We start from the raw sequence: 23,873 nt of genomic DNA on the forward strand, positions 1-23,873 counted from the left end.
ATTTGGAGCTAGTTATGTTGGTTGGATCGGGAATTTGATCTTGAAATTATTGGGTTTTATGTTTTCGGGTTTGATGATTTGAGAGTTATTGGTGAAATTTGGTTTTTGATTTTCGCATTTTCTTTTAATTGATTGGTTTATACTCGGTTATTTGGGTTATACTGTTGAATTATGTATAGTCAATTTGGGGTTTTCGCTTCTATTTTCATTGTTTAAAATTGATTCTAATTGATTGAATTTGGAGCTGGTTAAATTGTTTGGATCGGAATTTGATCTTGAGATTATTAGTTTTTATGTTTTAGGATCTGATGTTTTGGGAGTTTCTGATGAAAATGTGGTTTTTGATCTTTTCGTTTGCATATGAATGATTTACTCTCGATTTTTTGGGTTATAATGTTGAATTCTGCGTTTTTATTGTTTGTTTTTAGTTGAAATTGGAGAGCTTTGAATTTGGTAATTGGCTTGAGTTTTGTTTTTATGGACAGATTTCTGGGCAATATAAGGCAGCTGCAAATATGTCCTCTACATCCATGCACCCATGCTAATTCACCCCTTAAGTTCAGGAAACCTAAACCTTTTAGCAGTACGGAAGACCCTTATCACTCTCGGTCTTTTAAGGAAGGCCATCTCCATCTCTCTTGAGTTGAGGAAGCCTACAAATAACTTTTCGACATTACTCGCATTGGAGCGGCGTCTGGGTTTTACTGCTCCATTGAAGTAGCTTCTGAGGTAAGTACAAATTATGTAAAAAATTATACTACGTATATGTGGTTGATTCTTGTCAACTACGTTCTTTTGTTTGGTCTCACTTGCAATCTATGCTGTAATTCCTTTTTAACTTATTATATTTTTTTTGAATAGTTTTTAACTTATAATTTAGTATTGCCTTATTAATAGGTAGTGGTGCTTGGAGGTGGCTCATTTGGTACAGCTATGGCCGCTCATGTTGCAAATAGAAAAGCAGAAATGGAAGTCAGTATGCTCATGCGTGGTCCTCATGTTTGTCAATCTTTTAATCAAAACCATCTCAATTGGTAAAGCCTTGGCTTGATTCGCTCAAAGACTTGGCTCTCCACGGGAGTATTTTGTATTTAACCTTTTCATGGTTTCATTGAGTAAATACTTTCCAAATCATAAGCTACCAGAAAATCTTATTGCCACAACTGATGCCAAATCTGCTCTGCAAGGTGCTGATTTCTGCCTTCATGTTGTGCCAGTGCAGGTTTCTAATCTTATATCCATTAGTTTGTTGTTATTTCTTAGTAAACTTGTATGCCGCGTGCAGTTGTGTTTGATTGAAGAGTGATAATGCATGGTTTTATTTCTGCTCTGCACATGTGGCCTAATCGGCTTTTGTGTTTCAATCATACAAGTTCCAATACGGGAAACTAGGAAAGCATTAATGAAATATAAATCAACCACCAAAGTTGATCAGTAAAAATCCAAGTTTTTGAAAAAAAAAATCATTTATGATTCTGATGCTTGACTTAGTAGTATTGAGCCTTAGTATTGAGCGTTTAGTCATCTACCTCCTCCTGCTCCTACACCTCAAGTAACTGATCATTAGATGAAGGTTGTTTTGTCAACGACAGCAGCAGTAGCAGCAAATCAATGGTGGATTTCGATCTGAACCAGAACGATTCATCATCATTATCACTGTCACTTTCTCTCTCCATGACTTCATCGAATTTCGCGAATTCGAGGTAACCTGCGTTTCAAGGTATGCAAGGGTTCAAAAATGGAGATTGTAGTATAAGGGTGGCTTAAATGGGGATTATTGGATTTGATTATCATTAATTATAATTAATGTTGTTGATGTTTGTGTTTTGTGGAATTGATGGAATTTCATTTTGATTTATTGAGAAACAAGATCAGTTGAAGTTATGCAATTTTTTTGTGAAATTCGAACAGATTTGTAGGTGGTTTGGCGATTTTTTTTTTTTGGGTCTGCAGCAAGATGACGAGACTTCTTTAATGGAAGCAAGAGGGTTTTATTTCTCCTCCCTTTTCTATGATCTGGGATTTTTTTTGGGGTATAAGGCTTTAGAATTCTTTTGGTTTTTCTGGTGTTTTATTTTTGTTTTATAAAATAGTTAGGATTTGGGTATTTTATTTTTAGTTTGATTTAGGAATTCTGATGATTTTTATAGATTACCTAATTGATTAATTTTGTTTTTAGTTTCTCGAATTTAATTGATTTAGGGTTTCTGATGAATTTTGCTTTTGGATTGCAGCTTATCAAGACCAGTTCGGCCTAATTCATGTGATGAAACTCGGAATAGGCATGCGAGCAAATAGATGGAGGTTGGTTGAATCTGGAATATGGCACCAAAATGGTGCTGCCTCAGTTCTTCTACGGTTCTACCTATGTTTTTTTTTAGATTAATTTATTCTTCCAATGTTTAGGGTTGAATATTTTAGGGTAATTTTGCTCTTACCGTTGTTTTTGCTGTAATTTAAGATCGTAAATGGTATACCAACAGTTGAGATAGTTATAATCGGTCGTTTACATACAAACAATTGTGCGCATAATAAAACACAATGCTTGGAATGTTATCTTTCTGATGGTTAGGATGGAGATTATCTTTCTGACCCTTATTCTGGTTTTTCTTTAGAGGATCAAAAGTCTATTTCAATTCTCTTTACTAAGCATGACCAAATGGATTGGTGGAGATGTCTGATCAAAGGTGAGCCTGAAATTGATACGTAGAAAGCTGAACTTGAAAGCAGTAAGCTTTCTGACTTGGATCCTGAAACAAGATCAATTGTGGAGAAGATGATGGTAAGACTACAACTCTCAACTATTCCATCAAAATGAAGAAAGCTTCGATTGTTGAAATCTTTCGATGGAAGAAAAAGAAGCTCCTGGGGGTTTCAAATATTGAATCAAAGGAAGCTAATGTTGAACAATCAGTGGGATTTTGAGGTTTTAGTTCAATTGCTGATTGTGTTTTATTGGTATGGTTAGTTTACATTTGTCTATTACTTTTTTGGTACAGCATACACTATTTGAATGGTTAGGATATTAAATGTAAAGGGTTGCATTGGATTTCATGTGTGATGTTTTTTTTATTAGCTTATATGTTTAATGACCGATAGGAGGTGGGGGTTAGATTTGGTATTGATAGCAGCAAGTTTTTTTTTTGTTTTTGTTTTGGTTTGGTCTATAGCTCTAGCAGCTTTGGATTGATTAGTTTGGGTGTCAAAGTTGTTGCTATTTCTTTACAGTTGGATTGGTTATCAAAGTTCTTGATATCACTTTCTCTTATTACACACCTACTTGGATTTCTGATGGTTTTTATAGATTACCTTTATTGAAAATTCAAAGGGGAAGCCCAGTTCAACGTAAACGTGGACAATGTTTGTTTTTGTGATCAGTTCATACTTTATTGCATATTATTTCTCTGATTTTAATTTGTTTGGGTTACCTAGATTTGGTTGTTGTGAAATGCTTTGTCGACGGTGGTCAGCAATCTTCACTTTTTTTGCTGAATTTAATGAGAGGGCTAAACAATTCAGTGGGGGCAAGGATAAAAGATGCTCTAAATTTGCATTTCGAGATGTATATTTAAGTTTGAAGAATACTGGAGAGCTCGTTTTAAGACAAATTTAGTCTTTGATTAGATTGAATTAAATCTTATGCCAAATATCACATTGTATTTAATCATTTACATTATGTTTCAGGGAAGCTTTAACTTGCTACAGAAAATCAAAGATACCACAAGAAAACAATTGGAAGTAGGTAAAACAAATCAACAAGAAGGAAAGTTAGCAAGAAATTTGGGGATGTATGCCGAAAAGAGTTGAACAGAGATTCTGTAATGTTTTTTTGCATTTGAAATGGAAAATCTTACTACTCTTTTGTACTCATATTCCTCTAACATTAAGTAAACTCTTGTAATTTAACCTCTGTCCATCGGATCAAAAGACACACTTTTGTACCTATATTATTCTAAAACCCTTTGTTTTAATTTGAGCATCATAACATAATAGTATAATATTAATAATAGTTCATGCTATTTTCTTGAGTAATGAATCATGATCTTACAAAGTTAATTTCGTCAATTTTCATGCCTTATTTTATTAATAATATGCATCATGGGAACACAATGTAATAGATTCATCGAGCACAGCAGTGAGCCAATGATGGAGCTAGATAAGCTATACACTTATACTAACCCATGAATCTATGATACAATTACCAAAACTTGAGCTATGGAATCACTAACAAACATTAATTGATATCTTCATTAGTTCATGAGTAAGTGTTTTTTTATATGTATACAACCACAATGAGAGAAGGAGAGAAAGGGAAAGGGAGGTAGAGAAAAAGAACCAAAATAGAGAGAATCATCAAGAGAGGGAACTAAGAAAGCGAAGGGTTTGAAGAGAGAGACAAAGAGGGGCTAAAAGATAGGGCAGACCGAAAGATAGAGATACCAGTTCAAAAGAGATAAGGGGTAGTCTATAAGAAGGGATAAAGGTCGGGAGAAAAAAAAGTTAGAAAAAAATAGGAGAGATAGAAATATAGGTTATGAAAGAAAGAGGATGAGATAGAGAGAGACTAAAAAAAAGATATATAGACAGGAGAAATGCAAGGGGGTTGGAAAAGAAATAAAGAGAGTGATAAATAGGGGATAAGAATGAGAGGATAGGACAGAGAAAGAGTGTATGATATAATAATAAAGAACGAAGGAGAAGGCTCGAGGGAGAGAGAGATAGGGGGAGAGGGAGTAAGTGCGACCTATAATTTTGGATTATTGTTTTATCATTTATCACTTATTTGAACTCGATTTTGTCACAACATATGTTATCAAACAAAATATTTTTGGTGCAGCAAGCCACACTGTGTGATAGGGGTTACCCGAGTTATTTTGTTAAGGGTTATCCGAGTTATGTAATCAGAGTTACTCGGTTAGGGGTTACTTGTGGGGTTCAAATAGGGGTTACTCGAGAGATGCACTTGGTTCAGGGTTACTTAAGAGATTACTCAATCAGGGGTTACTCGAATTACTCGGTCAAGGGTTACTCGCGGAGTTACTCGGTCATGGCCTGGGTTACTCGAATTACTCGGTCAAGGGTTACTCGAGTTACTAGGTAAGGGGTTATTTAAGGAGTTCGGTAAGGGGTTACTTGAGTAATTCGATCAGGGTTACTTAAAGAGTTCGGTCAAAGGTTACTCGGTCAGCGGTTACTTGAGGATTCATTCATGGGTTACTTGAATATTACTCAGTCCGGGGTTAGTCGGTCAAGGGTTACTTAAGATAGAGTAGGAGAGGTAAGGGAGAAGGAGAGAATGGGAAAGGAAGGTAGAGAAACAAGGGCCAAAATAGCTTAAAGAGAATCATCGAGAGAAAGAGAAAGGGAACAAGGAAAGTGAAGGGTTTGAAGAGAGAGACAAAGAGGGGCTAAGAGATAGGGCAGACCGAAAGATAGAGATACCAGTTCAAAAAAGATAAGGGGTAGGCTATAAGAAGGGATAAAGGCCGGGAGAAAAAAAATTTAGAAAAAATGGGAGAGATAGAAATATGGGTTATGAAGGAAAGAGGATGAGATAGAGAGAGGCAAAAAAAAATATATAGGGACAGGAGAACTGCAAGGGGGTTGGAAGAGAAATAAAGAGAGTGATAAATAGGAAAAGGACTGAGAGGATAGGACAGAGAAAGAGTGTATGATATAATAATAAAGAACGCAGGAGAAGGCTCGAGGGAGAGAGAGATAGAGAGTAAGTGCGAACTATAATTTTCGATTATTGTCTTATTTTTTCTCACTTATTTAAACTCGATTTTGTCACAACATATGTTATCAAACAAAAACTTTTTTCTGCAGCAAGCCACACCGTGTGATAGGGGTTACCCGAGTTATTTTGTTAAGGGTTATTTGAATTATGCAGTCAGGGGTTACTCAAGTTACTCGGTCAGGGGTTATTTGTGGGGTTCATATAGGGGTTACTTGAGAGGTTCATTCACTCGGTTGAGAGTTACTTGAGCGATTACTCAATTAGGGGTTACTCGAATTACTCGGTCAAGGGATACTCGAGGATTTACTCGGTCATGGGTTACTCGAGTTTCTCAGTTAGAGGTTATTCAAGTTACTAGGTAAGGGGTTATTTAAGAAGTTTGATCAGGGGTTACTTGAGTGATTCGGTCAGGGTTACTTAAAGAGTTCGATCAGGGGGTTACTCGCTCAGCAGTTACTTGAGGGTTCATTCAGGGGTTACATGAAGAATTACTTAGTCCGGGGTTAGTCGGCGGGAGTTACTTAAGATAGAGGAGGAGAGGAAGGGGAAAAGGAGAGGAAGGGAAAGGGAGGTAGAGAAACAATGGCCAAAATTGAGAGAATCATCGAGATAGAAAAAGGAAACTAGGAAAGCGAAGGGTTTGAAGAGAGAGACAAAAAGGGGCTAAGACATAAGGCGGACCGAAAGATAGAGATACCAGTTCAAAATAGATAAGGGGTTTGCTAGAAGAAGGGATAAAGTCCGGGAGAAAAGAAAGTTATAAAAAATGGGAGAGATAGAAATATGGGTTATGAAGGAAAGAGGATGAGATAGAGAGAGGAAGAGAAAGAGAAAAATTGGAGCATCAACCATACAAAAAACACAATTTAACCCAAATCTAAATGCACATTGATCAGTTCCGGCTAAAACAATTCATAAATTGCAAATATAAATCTATCAATTTGAGCATGAATAAAATTAACAAACAAATGGTAGATATCAAGTACAAATGTGTCAATTTAAATATGTATATTATCAATTTGAGCATGTACAAAATTTTAAGATAAGCTAGGCTAGGCCCAATTCAACCTACAAATCAATAGCTTATTAGATGGGCCATAAAATCATCTTTTGTTAATTTGGTACAACAACAAAAACCAATCCATTCCCTTAAAAATTAAAAAAAAACGCCTCATAATTAAAATTCAGGTTACAATTTCTACTACATAAACAACGACATTACTAATCCATATGTAAAGTAACATTATATTTGTAGATACAACGAATAATATGTAAAAATTCAACAAATTTTGGTAATTTTAGAAAATAACACCATAAAAAAACCCAAATTTTGATTATAACACCACCAAAAAAAAAAGTTTTTATTATAACACCACAAAAAAACTTAAAAATTTGATTTCACCACCAGTTAACCTTTCCATCCAAATAAACCGTTAAGTGGGGCCCATAATTGACACATGTCAATAATCTACTGGTTTAAAAAAATTAAAATAAAAAAAAAGAAAAAAAAATATTTTTAAAAAATCTATGGAATAGCCCAGCCAGCTCCACCGCTGGAGCCACCAGCTTCACCTACCAGCCCTGGCCGCCGAAACTCAAGCCTAGGTCGTCGCCCGTCGGAACCCCCAGCCCCCACCCAAAACCGACGAAAACCAGCCCCACCACGCACCCATTCTTGCCTTCCCACTTCCCGAAAACCACCCCACGACGCAAACCCAAGGCGTCAGATCCGTCGCCGAAGTCCCCTCCCTTACCCAGATCCGTCGCCGACACTCAACCCCTCACCCAAACCCAAACCCAAATACCGCTTTACATTTCTCACCCTCACCGTCAAAGACTCACAGGTCACTTGAACCCAAACCCGCGCCCAAAATCGAATCGGGGAATCGGGGCTCAGGCTGGGTACGCCGGTATTGTGTGGTGCGTGGTTCAGGTGGTCTGCTGGCTGGGCTATCCTGGTTTCGTTGGTCGGCTAAGGGTAGTCGGCAGCGCGGGTTGGGGTGACGACGGTGGGCCAGGTAGAACCGGCGCCGGTGGTGAAGGTGGTGGCCGAGTTAAGAGTTTAGGGTTTTTCTCTTTTTTTTCCTAATTATTTTTAAATTTTTTTAATCCAATAGATAAGTGACACGTGTACAATGTGGGGTCTAGTAACGGTTTTTTGGATGGCGTTAATAACTGGTGGTGAAATCAAATTTTTAAGTTTTTTTGTGGTGTTATAATAAAAACTTTTTTTTTTGGTGGTGTTATAATCAAAATTTGGGTTTTTTTTATGGTGTTATTTTCTAAAATTACCACAAATTAATTACACTTTTACCTTAAGTGCTATGCAAAACTATTTTGATTCGCCAAATGGAGCGCGCGCATCGCGCGTGTGGAAGTCCATAACTAGTAAAAGCAAAAATCAAACAACTAAACTAATTAATCTACTCAAATCAACAAATAAATAAGCAAAAACAATAATAAATGAAAGCAATAAAGGTGAGAGAAAGTTAGGAAGACTCATTGAATAAATGAGAAGAAAAATCCACAAATTGTATTTTCAACATCCCAAAAACTCCATGAAAAATCCAAGCTTTCTCTCTCTAAACTACTCCTAAACTAGAGAGAGAAACTCCTAATCTAACCCTAAGAGAGAGAAAATAAAGGAACTAGACTACTCTAATCTAATCTAATCTAGGGTAGAATAATAATGTTCAAGAGTTGAAAGTTAAAATAACCCCAAAGGGGTATTTATACAAGTTAAGAAAATAAGAAAAATAAATAAAGAAAACAAAGAAATAAAAAGAAATAAGAAAAGAGAAAGGAAAAAGGAAAATAAATTAAAAAGAAAAGAAAATAAACAAAACAAAACAAAATCCCCAAAACACACAGACCCCGAACCTCCTACTTCGAATTTCTTGGCTGCTCTGAACTCTCATCCTCACCATTCACGCATGGACCTTCAAATCATCACCATCGATCACCTTCAATCATGGCCTTTGGATTAATCGAAGCAATCATGACCGTTGAAGCTCATTAATCCGTACAATTAAGCTCGATAAAGATGGAGCGGTCGCTCATACCCATTGGAGCGTCCGCTCTGAGCTTCTGCCTCAAATTGGTGAAAATGAGTGAAATGGAGCGGCCGCTTCGGATGAATGAGTGCCCGCTCTGAAGGGTCTTCGATTCGAGGCTCAATTGGAGATGGGTTGCGCGATTTTTGGCCGCTGTTGTGGCTGAGATTTGATTGATGGCTGACGGAGGTAGATTGGAGGTGAGTTCGGTGGTAGTTGCTGGTTGCTGGTGGTATTGGTGTTGGTGTTGTTGAGGTGAGATGCGTGGCTGGTGGTGGAGATTGATGGTGGTTTCGGTGGTTGTTGTTGTTGCGTGAGGGGAGGGAGCAGGGGCAGCGTTGCTGCTGTAATTGGGGGTGTAGTCTGACGGTTTTGGCGGGTTGGTGTTGTTTGGTTTGGTTGTGTGAGGTTGGAGATGGAAGCAGGGGTGGTGAATTGTTGTTGTTGTGGCTGGTGGTGTGTGGTGGTCTGGGTGTGGTGGCTGTAGTGGTTGATGTGGGCTGCGTGAAGAGCTGGGAGCAGGGGAGATGCGGCGTTGTTGGTGTGTGTGTGGTGGAGGATAAGTGAGGTGTGGAGTGTAGGTTAAGGGGCAGCAACTATGATGCTTGGATTGAAACCTTTGACTCGAACCTCCGACCTCCAAACACGATTATGACTTTGAAACCCGGAACACCTACAACCAAAAATACGACGGTATTACCAAGAGATAAAATAAAATAAAATAAACTAAGGAAAATAAAGGAAAATAAAATAAGATAAATAAAGTGAAATAAAATAAAATGCTAAAACTAAAGAAATAATAAAATTAAATAGAATTAAATAAAATAAAATAAACTAGAAACTAAAAGAAAAATAAATAAAACGAGAAAAGCAGGAAATAATTAGCTAAAACTACAAAAATAAACTAAAAACAAATACAAAGGGCAAAAATACACAAAATAAAGATAAATGACGAGAATAATAAAATAATAGAAATAAAGGATAAAAGGGTGAAATTATTGGAAAATAAGCCGGAATACGACTTAATAAACACCCTAAAAGTGACATAAAAGTCACTTATCAGTTTCACGAGGTTGATAAGGGCCATGATCATGCGCCTCAAGCTATCCCACAACACGAGCTTGAGTATCCCACAACACAGCAGCAAGCTGTGGGCAGCCACGGCCAGGCAAACCAGTCCGCAAGCTAGCCGCGGCTGGAGTCTGCTGGCCGCGGGGAGGGTGCGGACTCCCCTGCCTCCCTTACTTTACAGCGGCAGCAAGCAGATCAGTCCGCAGGCAGGCCGCGGGGAGGGCGCGGAGCCCACTGCAACAACACGGCAGCAAGCCGAAACGGCCTAGTAGGCTTTGAACACCGAGCATCAAGTAGAATTGGGTCGGGGTTTGAGATAGAAATTTTCCAACGTCAAACACTGAGATTTTGTTACACATACAGTTATTACAAACAGTCCATCTCCATCTCCCTCACCTAACACTTCGTCTCCACGGCATCCCTCAGGTACTCCTTACCCTATAGTGCATTATATTAATTGTGACAGTTTTTCTCCACATTATAGAAATTATATTGCAGCTATTAAGTCCGGCAAAGAGCCTCGGTCTTTTAAGGAGGCCATGAAAGATGAAGGTTGGAGACGATTAATGCAAAATGAAGTTCAAGCTCTCAAAAAAAATGGCACATGGACAATGGAAGAACTTCCTCCCGGCAAACGACCTCTAGGCAGTCAGTGGGTGTATAAGATCAAATATAACTCCGATGGAAGTATTGAACGGCTCAAATCCAGATTAGTCGTCTTCGGCAATCATCAAAAGGAGGGTATTGATTATACCGAAACATTTGCTCCGGTTGCTAAGATGACCACAGTTAGAGCTTTTCTTGCCATTGCAGCTTCGAAAAATTGGGAGCTACATCAAATGGACCTCCACAATGCTTTTCTTAATGGAGATCTAAAAGATGAAGTCTATATGAAACTTCCCCCAGGTTTTGAATCATCTCTTCGAATAAGGTATGTCGCCTTCGGAAATCTTTGTATGGTTTAAAACAGGCTCCTCGATGTTGGTTTGCCAAAATAACAAAGTCTTTGAAGGCATATGGCTTTCGACAATCATATTCGGATTATTCTTTAATTTGTTCACTTATACAAAGGGTGCCGTGCAAATTATTGTCCTTGTTTATGTGGATGATCTTATTGTATCTTGTAATAATTCCGCTGCGTTAAGGGCTTTCAAAGCATATCTTAGTGATTGTTTTCATATGAAAGATCATGGTACTCTGAAATATTTTTTTGGGAATTGAAGTGGCTCGTAGTTCTTCGGGCTTGTTCCTATGTCAGAGAAAATATACCCTTGACATCATTTCAGAAGCAGGTTTATTGGGATCAAAGCCAGCCGGCTTTCCTATGGACCAGAATCACAAACTTGGTCTAGCTAGTGGTCCTCTTCTTGATGATCCGGAACAGTATCGTAGACTTGTTGGTCGGTTGATATATCTTGTCCTCACTAGGCCGGATTTAGCCTATTCGGTTCATATTTTGTCTCAGTTTATGCATGCTCTATGAACTGAACATTGGGAGGCAGCTCTACGAGTTGTCAGATATTTGAAAGGAACTCCGGGTCAAGGTATCTTGCTACGATCAAACAGTGAACTAACCTTGCAGGGTTGGTGTGATTCGGATTGGGCTGCGTGTCCCTTGACACGTAGATCTTTGACAAGGTGGCTAATATTTCTTGGTAAGTCACCTATCTCTTGGAAAACCAAAAAGCAGAAGACTGTCTCTACGAGTTCTTCTGAAGCCGAGTATCTTTGTATGTGTGCTACCACCATGGAGTTGAAGTGGTTAAAACGACTACTTTTGATCTTGGGAGTGCAACACCCTAAGGCTATCAAATTATTTTGTGATAGTCAATCAGCTTTGCACATTGCAAAAAATCCGGTTTTCCATGAACGGACGAAGCCTATTGAAGTCGATTGTCACTTCGTCCGAGATGCTATTATAGAAGGCTTGATTAATCCATCCTATGTTCCTACACGTGAACAACTGGCCGACATCTTTACCAAAGCTCTCGGCAAAACTCAATTTGATCTATTACTTGGCAAGTTGGGCATCTTCACTCCATCTGCTCCAACTTGAGGGGGGGGGGGGGTGATAGGAATATTACCATATCTTTGTGATATTTATCATATACTTAGTTTCCTAATTTATAGGCATAAGATATATCTTGAGAATATTATTTGCTAGATTTTAGGAAACTATGTACTCTATATATTGGATGATCAATCAATGAATGAGGCTTAAACTTTGAGCCCTAATTAATCTGACATGTTGCTTCTTCCATTCGATGTTTCAGTCAATAAATAATTATCATTCTATTGTCGATTGTGAGCGCCGGATATTTTCTTAAATCGGAGGTAAAACCATTGTGATACTAGTTCATTACCTCCGGTCGCCGCCACCGCCGGGCCTGACGCTTCTCTTCTTCTCTGACATATAGCTGCTGTTGTGATTTATGGTGGCTGGGAAGTGGTGGTTGCGGCCTTGTGGGTGATGAGAGAAAAAAATAAAAGAGAAAGAGGAAGATGGGTTGGGGTATAGTAAGGCTATTGATGTCTATGCACTTTAAATGTCGGCGGTTTTGATATAAATTATTGGCGGTATTTAACACCCCCCTTATACATTAGCAAGTTCTAAAGTAGCTACGAGGCTACAAGAAAGGGAATAGCTCCCGTTGAAACATACTTCTCTATGCTTAAATAAATTTTCAATCCTTTAAAAATTTACTGATTTGACCATAGTTCTTTGGTTAGTATGGAATAGACCTGGTTATTAGGCGGGTCGAGTCAGGGTCGGTGGGGGACAATTGCGGGTCGAGTCAAAGAGGGTCATATTTTACAGGGTCAATAGCGGGTCGGGTCAATGCGGATCGATAATGGGTGGACCAATAAAATATCAATTAAAATAATATTGAACAAAGCCCTTATTAAGGGCATGTTCTCTTCAGCTTAAATTCATTTCAGTTCAAGTCAGGTCAGCTCAGTTCCTAATTTCCTTTTCTCAGATGCAATTCAGTTCAGCTCAGTTCTATTCAGATCAGTTCAGTAAACCAGAATAGAACCTAAGTATATGAGAACATAAATTTATCTATATAATTATTTTTACATTATCTATTTTGTTTGTTTATTAAATTGGAAAAACATTTTGGCCCTATATTGACCCTACCCAATAAGGGCCTTGTTGGTTAAAGGTCTGTCCAAAAACTTTTTAAGCTTAGCCCTAACCCTATTATCATTGGACTACACTACCCAATAACCATGGAATAGTAGAGTACCGAACTAATTACAAAGGATGATTTGTTCATTTAGGCATCTCTGCATTAGTCATTGAACCTTTTTTTTTTTTTTTTTTTTTTTTTCTTTTGAGACAGTCATGCACCACTTTGCACATACTCGTACAACAGTATGTTAGAGAAATTTCAACGAGTATTTTTTTTTCCTTGTATTCACCTAACCATTTTTAATTAAGATCTGTACACAGATCAACAAAGAAGGCACATATTTGATATTTTCCTTCTCATCCATGTTCAAATTTACCATTACAACAAGCTGGGTTGCCCCTAAAACGTCCTACATTCTTTTCAATATATTCATCCTTGAGGTGAAGCTTTACTCGACGTAATGCTAGACCTTGTCAAGGAACTCAAAATACTAGACGCCACCCTCCCCCATCTAAAGGAAAACTGAAGAACAAAGCTCGTACTTGAGAGAAGCAAAAGCTATAGTTCTCAAAATATATCAGAGCATTGTGGTTGCTGGGGGCAATAGTTTCTTCAAAAAGGGCGGTCGTTGAGGAAGCTTTCGTCTTGCATTCTACTCTGATTCACTTTCCATGGTCTCTAGTCCTTTCAATCCCCTTCGTTTTGGCTGTAAGATGTCCACAGTTCAGCAAAACCCGTCAAAATTGTGTTTTAGCCAAGACAAGCCAATAAAGAAATAAATTAGAATTAAACAAGAAATTAAGTATAAATTTTACTCAAATTCTTTAGCCACAATCACGCCAACCAACTAAGCATTGAAGAGAAATTATAAATAAAAGTTTAATATGTAAGAAATTGATGCATATTCGTTCTTTGTAATTTAAAGGATACACTTGAGGAATGAGAACATTGACGTAGGAAACATACAACTACAGTAACATATATGATGATGATGTTGTGAAGTGTCATTTGGTACCCCCATTAAAAAATATCATCCAAAAAATGCCAAAAATCATTGTTAAAACATAAACACCATTATCTATCAGCATATTTCCTTTCCAATAACCCCCCCCCCCCCCCACCCTTTTTTTTTTTTTTTAAACACACCCCTTTTTTAGGTAAGTAAGATAAGTTGCCCAAGTTCAGAACCGGGAGCACCCATAGTTGAGATTAAGCTCCTAACCTTAAAACAAAAAGTTCTATTCTTAGGGCTTGTTTTGATTTAGGGTCTGTTCACTTTTACTTAATTTCAGTTCAATTCAGTTCAGCTCCAATCAGTTCAGTTCGGTTCCTAATTTCCTTCTCTCATAACATATACATTTCAACTCAGTTCAATTCAATTCTGTTCAGCTTCAATCAATTCAGTTCAGCTCCAATCACTTGAGCTCAGTTCAATAAATTTAAACAGAGCTGAATATTTTATGAGAGGAGAAAATTAGGAACTGAACTGAAGAGAACATGCTCTTATTCCTTATCACTAAGCCAACACTTATGTGATTAGACATAACCAGCGACGGTAACATATAAATTTGAATAGAGAGAATAAATATTAATATCTTGTTAAACTTCTTATATGGGTCCAAAGAAAAATGACATGTTATTTTCCCTTTATCTTGCATTATCCTTTGTCTTTCCCTTCTACCAAACTAATTTTTCTTTTTTTTTTTGAAACAATTGATCCTACCAAACTAAAAATTAATCATTCCCTCTACCAAAAATACGCTAGTTTTTTTCTTCTCTTTTGTAATCTTTTGTTTCTCAACTTTTAAAATAGAAAACACGATAAACTATTAGGGGTGTACAATCAGTCGATCAATAAATGCCTAAATGGAGCTTCACTATTTTGTTTTCCTTTATTTTTTATTTTTTTAAATTTAACAATAGGGAGGAAAATTTAAAGGCTAACTTTTAATTGGCACATAATAAATAGAGTTCATTTTTAAAAACTTCTACTCGTATTTTAAATTCAAAATTGTCATACGTCAAAATGCGTTTCAACAAATCTCTAACAACCCTCAATAAAATAAACTTCATGTCTTCATCTAAAACTATCACATTTGAATTAAAAACAACCCTAAATCCGAACAAAGTAAGAGTACTTGAGTACTTCATATTACTCTACATATATGCATCCACTCCATCTGACCAGAGATAGTCGGCCATCCAACAAAAGATATCTATATTATACAAGTACACCATATTATCTTAAAATCCAACAACCCAAAACTCTTTTAATTAGTTGATTTTCAAAGAAAGCAATAAAGAACAGGTCACTACCCACAATTCACGGGTGTATTAAACAAACAAGCAGCGGCACAACAAAAAAGAAAAAAAGGAAAAATAAAAAAATCTTTACCTTCTTGGCACTCTTTCTTTCTCTAACTTCATATCTTGCCCTCGTCAAATCAGAAAGCCAAAGACCTGGAAAACAATACTAGAACCACAAAATAAAAATGAGCAATTAATTAAATTGAAAACTTGTCTTAAAATTAATAATATTCGAAATTAATTAATTAATTAATTCGAATTATGAATAACAAATTGAATTACCTGAAGGGCTCTATCAACAGCCTTAGCCCTCTTTTTGGGTCTATGAGGTAGTTTAGTACCCTTCATTGCATAAAAATCATCTTCCTTTTCCTTTCTTGAAAGTGATAGGTAAATCCTTGGCCATTCAACCACTTCATTACCTCCTTTTTCAGTGTCCGCCACCGGAGACCGTGCCATCGAGGCGGCACCCCCACCACCGTGCTCATGGTCTACATGAGCTAATTCAACATGATGATTTCCAATGCTTGTAGGTGGCGCTAAAGAATCATCCGATTTCACTTTCCTAATTGATGATACCTTCTTATCATGCTTCTCGGCACAAGATGGAGATCTCTTCCCCACAGTAGATCTGGAAATCGGACGGCTACCACCACCGCCATCTCTAGACGGTGACGCGCTATGTGTGCCTATTTGATCCACCAAGTTCCTATGCATCATACCAACACCAACAACAACGACAACAACAATTTAATAGCAGAATTTGTTTAAGAGTGTTGGCTGCAACAATTTATAAATTGTAGGTTTATAGGAGAAGTTATATACACTTATATATTATATCCATCTAGGAAAGCAAAAACATACAACAGTGATTAGGATTAGTGTGTCTTTTTTATTTTTATACACATGTAGAGGGTTAAAAAGGGTATAAACAAAGTAAATAACTAAAAAAAATAACACTAGAATGAATACATCACACCCTAACCTTCTCCCTCAATCGCTGACAACAAAGATAATCACCATATATAGCTGGAAATTGGAAATTTTAAGAAAAAACTTTTTATATTTCAAATCATTATTATTTATTTTTATTTATATACCCAATATAAGCCCACTACCCCATCAGGCCATATCATAATAATGAGAACAGATTATAACAAAACTCTTCTTATTCAAGAGGGTATAATAGTCAATAAATCACCAATCTTCTCTAACAAAAAAAAAAAAAACCTTTTTTAGATCCAGAAATTAGAGTGTTTACAAGATGAACCAATACACCAAAAACCCATTAAATATTTTTTTAGGAAAATGATAATAATATTTAGAAAATTACCCTTTTATCAAATGAATGAAAGAAATTGAACAATAAATACCTATTTTTGGTAGAGAAAGGGGTATCTTTGTTATAGAGTAATCCTTGTTGACGAACTCTAGTAGAACCACCACTTCTACTAGTAATGGTAGTAGAAGTGGACGGCAAAGACGCTGTTGTTGGATTTGAATTTGGATGTGGAGGTGGCATTACATGATTATTATTATTATTATTACTTGTATGATGTTTGTCCAATACAACACTAGCCATGGACCGACTTTCTGTCCTTGAACACCTCGATCTTTTATTCTGACCCCATTGTAGCAACATATCACCACTACTTCCGCCTCTGCCGAGGCACGCGTTGCTTCGGCTTGGGCTGCTTTCATGGCTCGGATTAACCCCTGCAGAACTCGATGCGGCGGAGTGATGATGGTTGAGGTGGTAGTGATGATTGTTTTCATTTTGTTGATTTGTTTTTGGAGGAGATTTGTGTATTACTCCATTTCCTTCCACACTGTTACTGGTTGATGTTGTTGTCGTCGTTGTCACGGCCTGAGTACCATTATTTGCTATTCTTCCGTTTTCGCCGCTGCCGGTTTGATGATCTTCTTTGCTTGATTTGAAGTTGTTTGTATTTGATTTTCTAATGCTACTTGAACCCAAATTATCTGGGCTCATTGTTTAATACCTGTAAAAAAAAAAAAAATGTATTCATTGATATTGAGTTGTAAGATCCGGCTAAACTATAAGATCTAATTGTAAAATTGCAGCATACACTGAAATTATACAGTAGTTACAACTATTTCCTTTGGATTTTTTTCACCAATACTTTTAATTTAATTCGTTCTGAAATCTTAAAATTGATCTCAAATTTGCCAATTCAGTTACAAAACATACACTTAGAAACATACTACTCAATTATAATATGGCAAATTTAGAATTAAAAAAAAAAAAAACTCCATTGAAAAACGGAAATTTTTTAGCAATTTAGTAGTTGTAGAATCCGCCGCCTAACATATTTGGGAAACAAATGAGCTTCAACTAAACCAAAGAAAAGATGTAATAAGACGAAAAATCCAATTAAGAGGAAAAAAAATAAATAATACTCAAGTATTTTGTTACACCATGAACAATTTCTTGTTTTGAACACCAACAATTTTACAGATCTCTTAAATTACCATTATTTACGAAAACTAAAATGAAAGAAATTTTGGAAGGTAGACATAAAAAAAAAAAAAAAAAAAACCGGAAGCATTACATTATAAATTAAACGAGGCCGAAATCGACATTAGATCTTCAACAAGTGAACAATTTGACAAGAGTATGCATCGTGTATCGAGACAAGGAATTCATTCATAGTATCAAAGATCTTCTTCCTCTTGAATATTTCTACAACAGTAATTCAAAATTTGAGGACACTAGTAGTAACAAAGTCGTAAATCTCAGTTTAAGGGGTTGAATTGTGGGAGATTAAGAGGGAGGAGAGAGAAAGTAAGGTAAGTGAAGAGAAATAGAGAGAAGAAGAAGAAAGAGAAGCTTGAGTTTCAGAAATGGCGACGATTTAAGTATGATGATGTAGAGGGGGATATAGTGTTGTCAACTATTATAAAGTTGTGGTAGTTGGTCATTTATGCCCTTTCTATTTGAATCAATTTTCCAGAAATACTTGCGTAGACCTGGTTCACAATAATATTAATGTGGACCCGAGGCTTATACACACGCTACTGACATTATATTGAACATAGTGACCTTTATTTTTAACAAAGTAACCTTATTTTTAACATAGTAACCTTTATTAAAATTTGTATAATGTTTATTACTATTGTGAACTTGAAGTACGACGTTATGACCCTAATTTTAACGTAGTGGCCTTTATTATTAATATTGACCTTATAAAATATTTTATTAAAAAAAATTAACCTCTTATAGCCAATATATTACCAAAATGACTTTTATTTTCAATATAGTGACCTTCATTTTATTATAGTGACTTTTTTTTTTTTATTAATAAAACAATAGTAGTTTCTCTAATGTTAGTGGTCCACAATAAATTAGTGTGAACCAGGTCCATTTAAGAATTTGTATCAATTTTCATAGGGCCAAGTATTGCTCATTAGTACGAGTATTGATTAGTGTTAACGTCAGCCCGTTTTTTAAAAACTCATTTTATTCATTGCATTTTTCCTTTTTTTGGGGTCCAAACTCTTGGTTGGATTAGAAGATGGTTCGTCTCGTGTTTGGGCTTTCAGTTATGGTTGATAGTCTTGATACTAGACTTAGCACGCTCAATTCGGTTCGACAATTCGATTTCGATTTGTAATGGGTCGGTTTGACAATTTGTAACGGGATCACTTGATTTGTGGGGGCAATTTGGTTCAACTCTTATTATTATCAGGTTCATACTATTCCGTTTAATTTTTGTACGGTTTTAATTCAAATCAGGTTATAAATGATTTGGGTCATAATTGGTTTGATTTGAAATAGGTCTGTTTGGAAGCAGGTTCGAGTTCATATTGGTTCGGTTTATAACCAAATCAATGATTATATGGGTTGATTATTGTTATGGGTAAAAATCTGTAGAAATAAGTCAACGATAGTCAGACAAAGTCAAGCGACGAAGACCTGTGTTGACGAAGGAGAAAAGCGACGATGAACCTTCGTCATTGACGGAAGACGAAGTCAGCCAACAAAGTCCCTATTTTCCAGCAAGAGATAAGCACGAAGACCCAGTCTAGTCCTATCTTCCTCAGTCCGTTAGAGATCAAAACAGAAAAGATATTTCGCCAACTGTAATCCGAGAATCAAGGAACCCAATTCTATCTCCTAGCAACAGCTATAATCTGACCTAGCAACGTTTGTATAAAAGGGGAAAGCATCCACGAACACTGACACATTGCATCCTAGCTACTTACGAACAAAAGATCTATATTGTAAACACTTTGCTCCAATATTTTACCATAGTGAAAGTTTGGTAGATCCTTATTCTACCCGCGGTTTTCACCTTCATTGGGTTTTCCGCGTCAACAATTCCTTGTGTCGCTTTATCGCTTTCATTTTATTTCGTCTTTGATTTTATTTAGTTGATCCGTAGCCTAGATTTTGATATTAAATCCTACTTAGTAAAAAACAGCATAAACAATTTGGCGCCCACCGTGGGGCTACAACTAGATAAGATCCAGAAAAACCCTATTTCAATCCCGAAATGTCACCCAATGAAATGACCCCAGAACAACTTAGGGAAGCCTATGAGAAGGCCCAAGCGGACCTTGAAGCAGCCAGGGAATCCAATGAGCGTCTCAGCAAAGAAAAGGAAGCGTCAGAGACCGACGCAACCAATCTCCGTCAGCAGTTGGAATCAGCTCACAGCAACCGTCGTCGCCAGCCTAGGCAGTTAGGTATGGTCCCTAGAATGCCATCGTTGGATATCCTTGAGTCTCCGCACGACACCGATACCGAGTCCAGTGACGGAGAAATGGGTACGAACCCCCCGATCAGGAACAGTGGGCAGGAGGCATTCAAACCCCAGGGAATGGTCAAGACGACCCGCCGCCAAGTCAGTCAGAGATCCTGCTCCAGAGATTGGTCGCTTTAGAGAAGTAGAATTCCAGGGTGCTGTCGATGATGAAGAGGGTGCCAGATGTCCCGATCCCCGTCCAGAGAGAAGCTCCGGATGGATTCGCCGCGACGCCATTCTGCGACGAGTTGGCCATGGCCCGGATCCCCAGAAGAGTGTCGCTCCCGACGTTTAGGTCGCTTTATGATGGGACGACGTGTCTAGAGCAGCATGTGGAGTATTATAAGCAGCGGATGTGGCAGGCTTCGATCCCGTTCGATTACTGGGAAGCATGCATATGCAAATCATTCGGCGCGACGCTAACTGGCCCTGCTCTCAAATGGCTCGGCAAACTCGAACCAGGTAGTATAACTAGTTTTGCTATGTTAGTTAACAAGTTTTATTCCCATTTTGAAAGCAGCAGGCAGTTCGACAAGCAAACCAACGATCTGTATTGGATCGTCCAAGGGCCCATGGAAAGCGTCAGAACCTATTGGTCCCGATTCAACAAAGAGAAGGTGTCAATCAAGAACGTCGACAGCAGAACTGCCATTGAAGCCTTCCTCCGTGGACTGCATACAGACTCAGATCAATACAAAGATATGGTCAAGTATCCCTGCTCGACATTTGAAGAAGTTAGGACAAGAGCCGTGGCCCAGATGCGCTTCGACGAGGACATCGCTAACCGCAACTCCTATTCAAATGCTAGAGGCCAGTCCGACCGCAAAGCTCCAAGCAATCAAAGAGGATCGTGGCGACACCAGCCTTACGAGGCATCAGGTAGATCACGTTCTGTTAATGTTGTGCAGGTAGAACATATCCTCGACGCCCCGCAATATCCCGAGATATCGAAGTACGGGTTTGACGTCAACATCGTAGCGGTGGTCAAAGAGCTGGAGCCGCTGGGAAACAAGGTGTGCTGGCCAATGAAGAGCAACAAGCCCGAGATCGGAGAAGGATATGAGCAAATGGTGCGAGTTCCACAATGATCATGGCCACAAGACAGGAGATTGTTATGCCCTGCGAAGAGAAGTTGCCTTCCAGTTGAAGAGAGGCAACCTCAAGCATCTGCTGGGGAAATAGAAGAACATCGACCCCAGCCATCCTAAGCCAGAAACAGCGACGAATGGTCCTCCAAAGCCACCCGTGCCTAAGGTAACAGTTAACGTTATTACTGGTGGTTCGGATATTTGTGGACTAACATATTCTGCAGCCAAAAGGATCGCAAAGTCTACCATAGATAATGCAGATGTCCCGGAAGAGATTAGAGATCCCTTGGTAAAGAAGTTGGAAGCAATGGCAATCACTTTCGACGACGACGACATCAACAACATCAACAGAGAGCATGAAGACTCTTTGGTAATTTCGCTGATCGTCGGGAATTGTCTGCTTCGAAGGGTGTTGGTCGAAGGAGGAAGCTCTGCAAATGTCTTGTTTCGGAGCACTATGGAAGATATGGGGCTGAAAGATAGCGACATCACCAGAAGGTCGACAACTTTGGTCAGTTTCAGTGGTGAAAGCATGTCAACTCTCGGAGACATAACCTTGCCAACCTATGCAGGAAGCCTAAACCCCCAAACAAATTCAACATCATCGACTACCCTTCAGCCTACAATTCCATAGTGGGCAGACCATGGATTCATTGACTAAAAGACATCCCTTCAACCTACCACCAGTCAATCAAATTCCCAATCCCGTGGGGGATCCAAGAAATAAAAGGAGAACCCCGCGAAGCCAAACACTGCTACAAAACAACCCTAAAACCCACCATGAGAACCGCATAGCAATTACCGCATGGACCGATACCAGACAATCCCAACGACCTCGAAATTGACGAAATACCATTCGACCCCGGAAAACCAGATCAAACCGTCCGTGTCGGAGCCAACCTAGCACCTGAACTCAAAGAAACCCCCCTAACCTTTCTCCGAGAGAATAAAGATTGTTTCGCCTGGTCCCATGAAGACATGACCGGGATAGATCCGAGCATCATCTCGCACAAGCTGAACGTCGACCCGAATCACAAGCCTGTCAAGAAGAAGCGTCGAAAGTTTGCTCTAGAACGAAACAAAATTATCAATGATGAAGTGCAGCAACTGATCGACACTAGAAAAATATGAGAAGTTAAGTATCCAGACTGGCTCGCAAATGTAGTCGTCGTCAGCAAAAAGAATGGCAAGTGGAGAATATGCATCGACTTCACCGACCTCAACAAAGCTTGCCTAAAGGATCCATTCCCGCTCCCGCACATCGACGCCCTGGTAGATGCCACAGCTGGTCACGAACTCCTAACATTCATGGACGCTTACTCCAGATACAATCAAATCCTAATGCATCCAGACGACCAAGAAAAAAAAGGCCTTCATGACCAACAAAGGTATATATTGCTATAAAGTTATGCCCTTTGGACTAAAAAATGCAGGTTCGACGTACCAGAGGCTGGTTAACAGGATGTTCAAGGACCAGCTAGGGGACACGATGGAAGTGTACATCAACGACATGCTGGTAAAATCCAAGAAGTCAGAGGACCATGTCGGACACCTCCGTCAAACCTTTGAGGTATTGTGTAAGTATGGTATGAAACTTAACCCCACTAAATGTTCGTTTGGAGTATCTGCTGGTAAATTTTTGGGCTATGTAGTAACACAAAGGGGAATCGAAGCCAGTCCCGACCAAGTCAGGGCTCTAATAAATATTCAATCCCCTCGAAATGTTAAAGAAACCCAAAAATTGACAGGACGAGTGGCAGCATCAAATCGTTTTATTTCACGATCGTCAGACAAATGTCATCTTTTCTATAATGTTTTGAGGAAAATAAAGGCTTTGAATGGACTGACGATCATGAAAAAGCGTTGCATTAAAGAAATACTTAATGACGCCGCCCCTCCTATCGAAACCCAAAACTAACGAAACTTTGCAGCTTTACATTGCCGTCAGCGCTGTAGCCGTCAGCGCAGTCCTGACAAGGGAAGACGACGAGGCTGGGCAGCTTCCAGTTTACTATGTAAGTAAAACACTGCTCCCAGCCGAGGTAAGATACACATCCTAGAGAAAATAGCTCTTGCTTTAATTACCGCCGTTAAAAAACTCAGGCACTATTTCGAAACCCACCACGTAGTGGTGATGACTAACTATCCACTTAAGTCTGTTTTGAGAAAGCCAGATTTGACAGGGCGATTAGGCAAATGGAGCATCAATCTGAGCACAATGGACATCGAATACCAACCTAGGAAAGCAATAAAGTCACAGGCCCTAACAGATTTTGTGGCTGACTTCAGCCCCGATTTACAGGCCATCGTCGACAAGGAAGTAGAAGAAATCAACAACGTCCAAAGAGAGAGCAAATGGATCCTGTTCGTCGACGGCTCGTCCAACCAACGAGGAGCTGGCCTGGGATTGGTGCTAAAGTCGCCACAAGGGGACATGATAGTAAGGTCTGTATCTTGTGATTTTAAAGCAACTAACAATGAAGCAGAATACGAAGCTTTGATTGCAGGAATGATCGTCGCCAAAGACCTAGGGGCAACAGCCTTGGATGTGTACAACGACTCCCTTCTAATTGTCAGCCAGATGACAGGAGACTTCGCGGCAAAAGACTCCAAAATGACAGCATACCTCGACATAGCCAAGGAAAAAGCTAAACATTTCGACCCATTCGCCATCTCACAAATCCCAAGAGACCAAAACGCCCAAGCAG

General features: G+C 38.5%; 2 protein-coding genes and 1 long non-coding RNA gene across 3 annotated transcripts; 2 read left to right on the top strand and 1 right to left on the bottom strand.

Annotated features, from left to right (window-relative positions):
- Positions 1-1,295: 1,295 nt before the first annotated feature.
- Positions 1,296-3,906, top strand: LOC145618189 (uncharacterized). Its single transcript, XR_014107867.1, has 2 exons — positions 1,296-2,304; positions 2,616-3,906. It is a non-coding gene; the product is annotated as an uncharacterized LOC145618189 (long non-coding RNA).
- A 9,341-nt stretch (positions 3,907-13,247) lies between these two features.
- On the bottom strand, positions 13,248-18,204 carry LOC145618372 (uncharacterized). Its single transcript, XM_081673141.1, has 5 exons — positions 17,882-18,204; positions 16,682-17,311; positions 15,591-16,017; positions 15,397-15,474; positions 13,248-13,707 (listed from the first exon to the last, which is right to left on the bottom strand). Exons 2-5 carry the CDS (start codon positions 17,299-17,301, stop codon positions 13,654-13,656), a joined length of 1,179 nt encoding a protein of 392 aa, XP_081529267.1. The 5' UTR covers positions 17,302-17,311; positions 17,882-18,204; the 3' UTR covers positions 13,248-13,653.
- Positions 18,205-20,244: 2,040 nt separating this feature from the next.
- LOC145616903 (uncharacterized) lies at positions 20,245-21,799 on the top strand. The gene is made up of 2 exons (XM_081671620.1): positions 20,245-21,147; positions 21,260-21,799. The coding sequence occupies exons 1-2, from the start codon at positions 20,245-20,247 to the stop codon at positions 21,797-21,799; spliced, it is 1,443 nt and encodes a 480-aa protein (XP_081527746.1).
- Positions 21,800-23,873: the final 2,074 nt, after the last annotated feature.

The sequence above is a fragment of the Chenopodium album genome, chromosome 26, assembly GCF_948465745.1.
Source record: "Chenopodium album chromosome 26, dcCheAlbu1.1, whole genome shotgun sequence".
NCBI lineage: Eukaryota > Viridiplantae > Streptophyta > Magnoliopsida > Caryophyllales > Amaranthaceae > Chenopodium > Chenopodium album.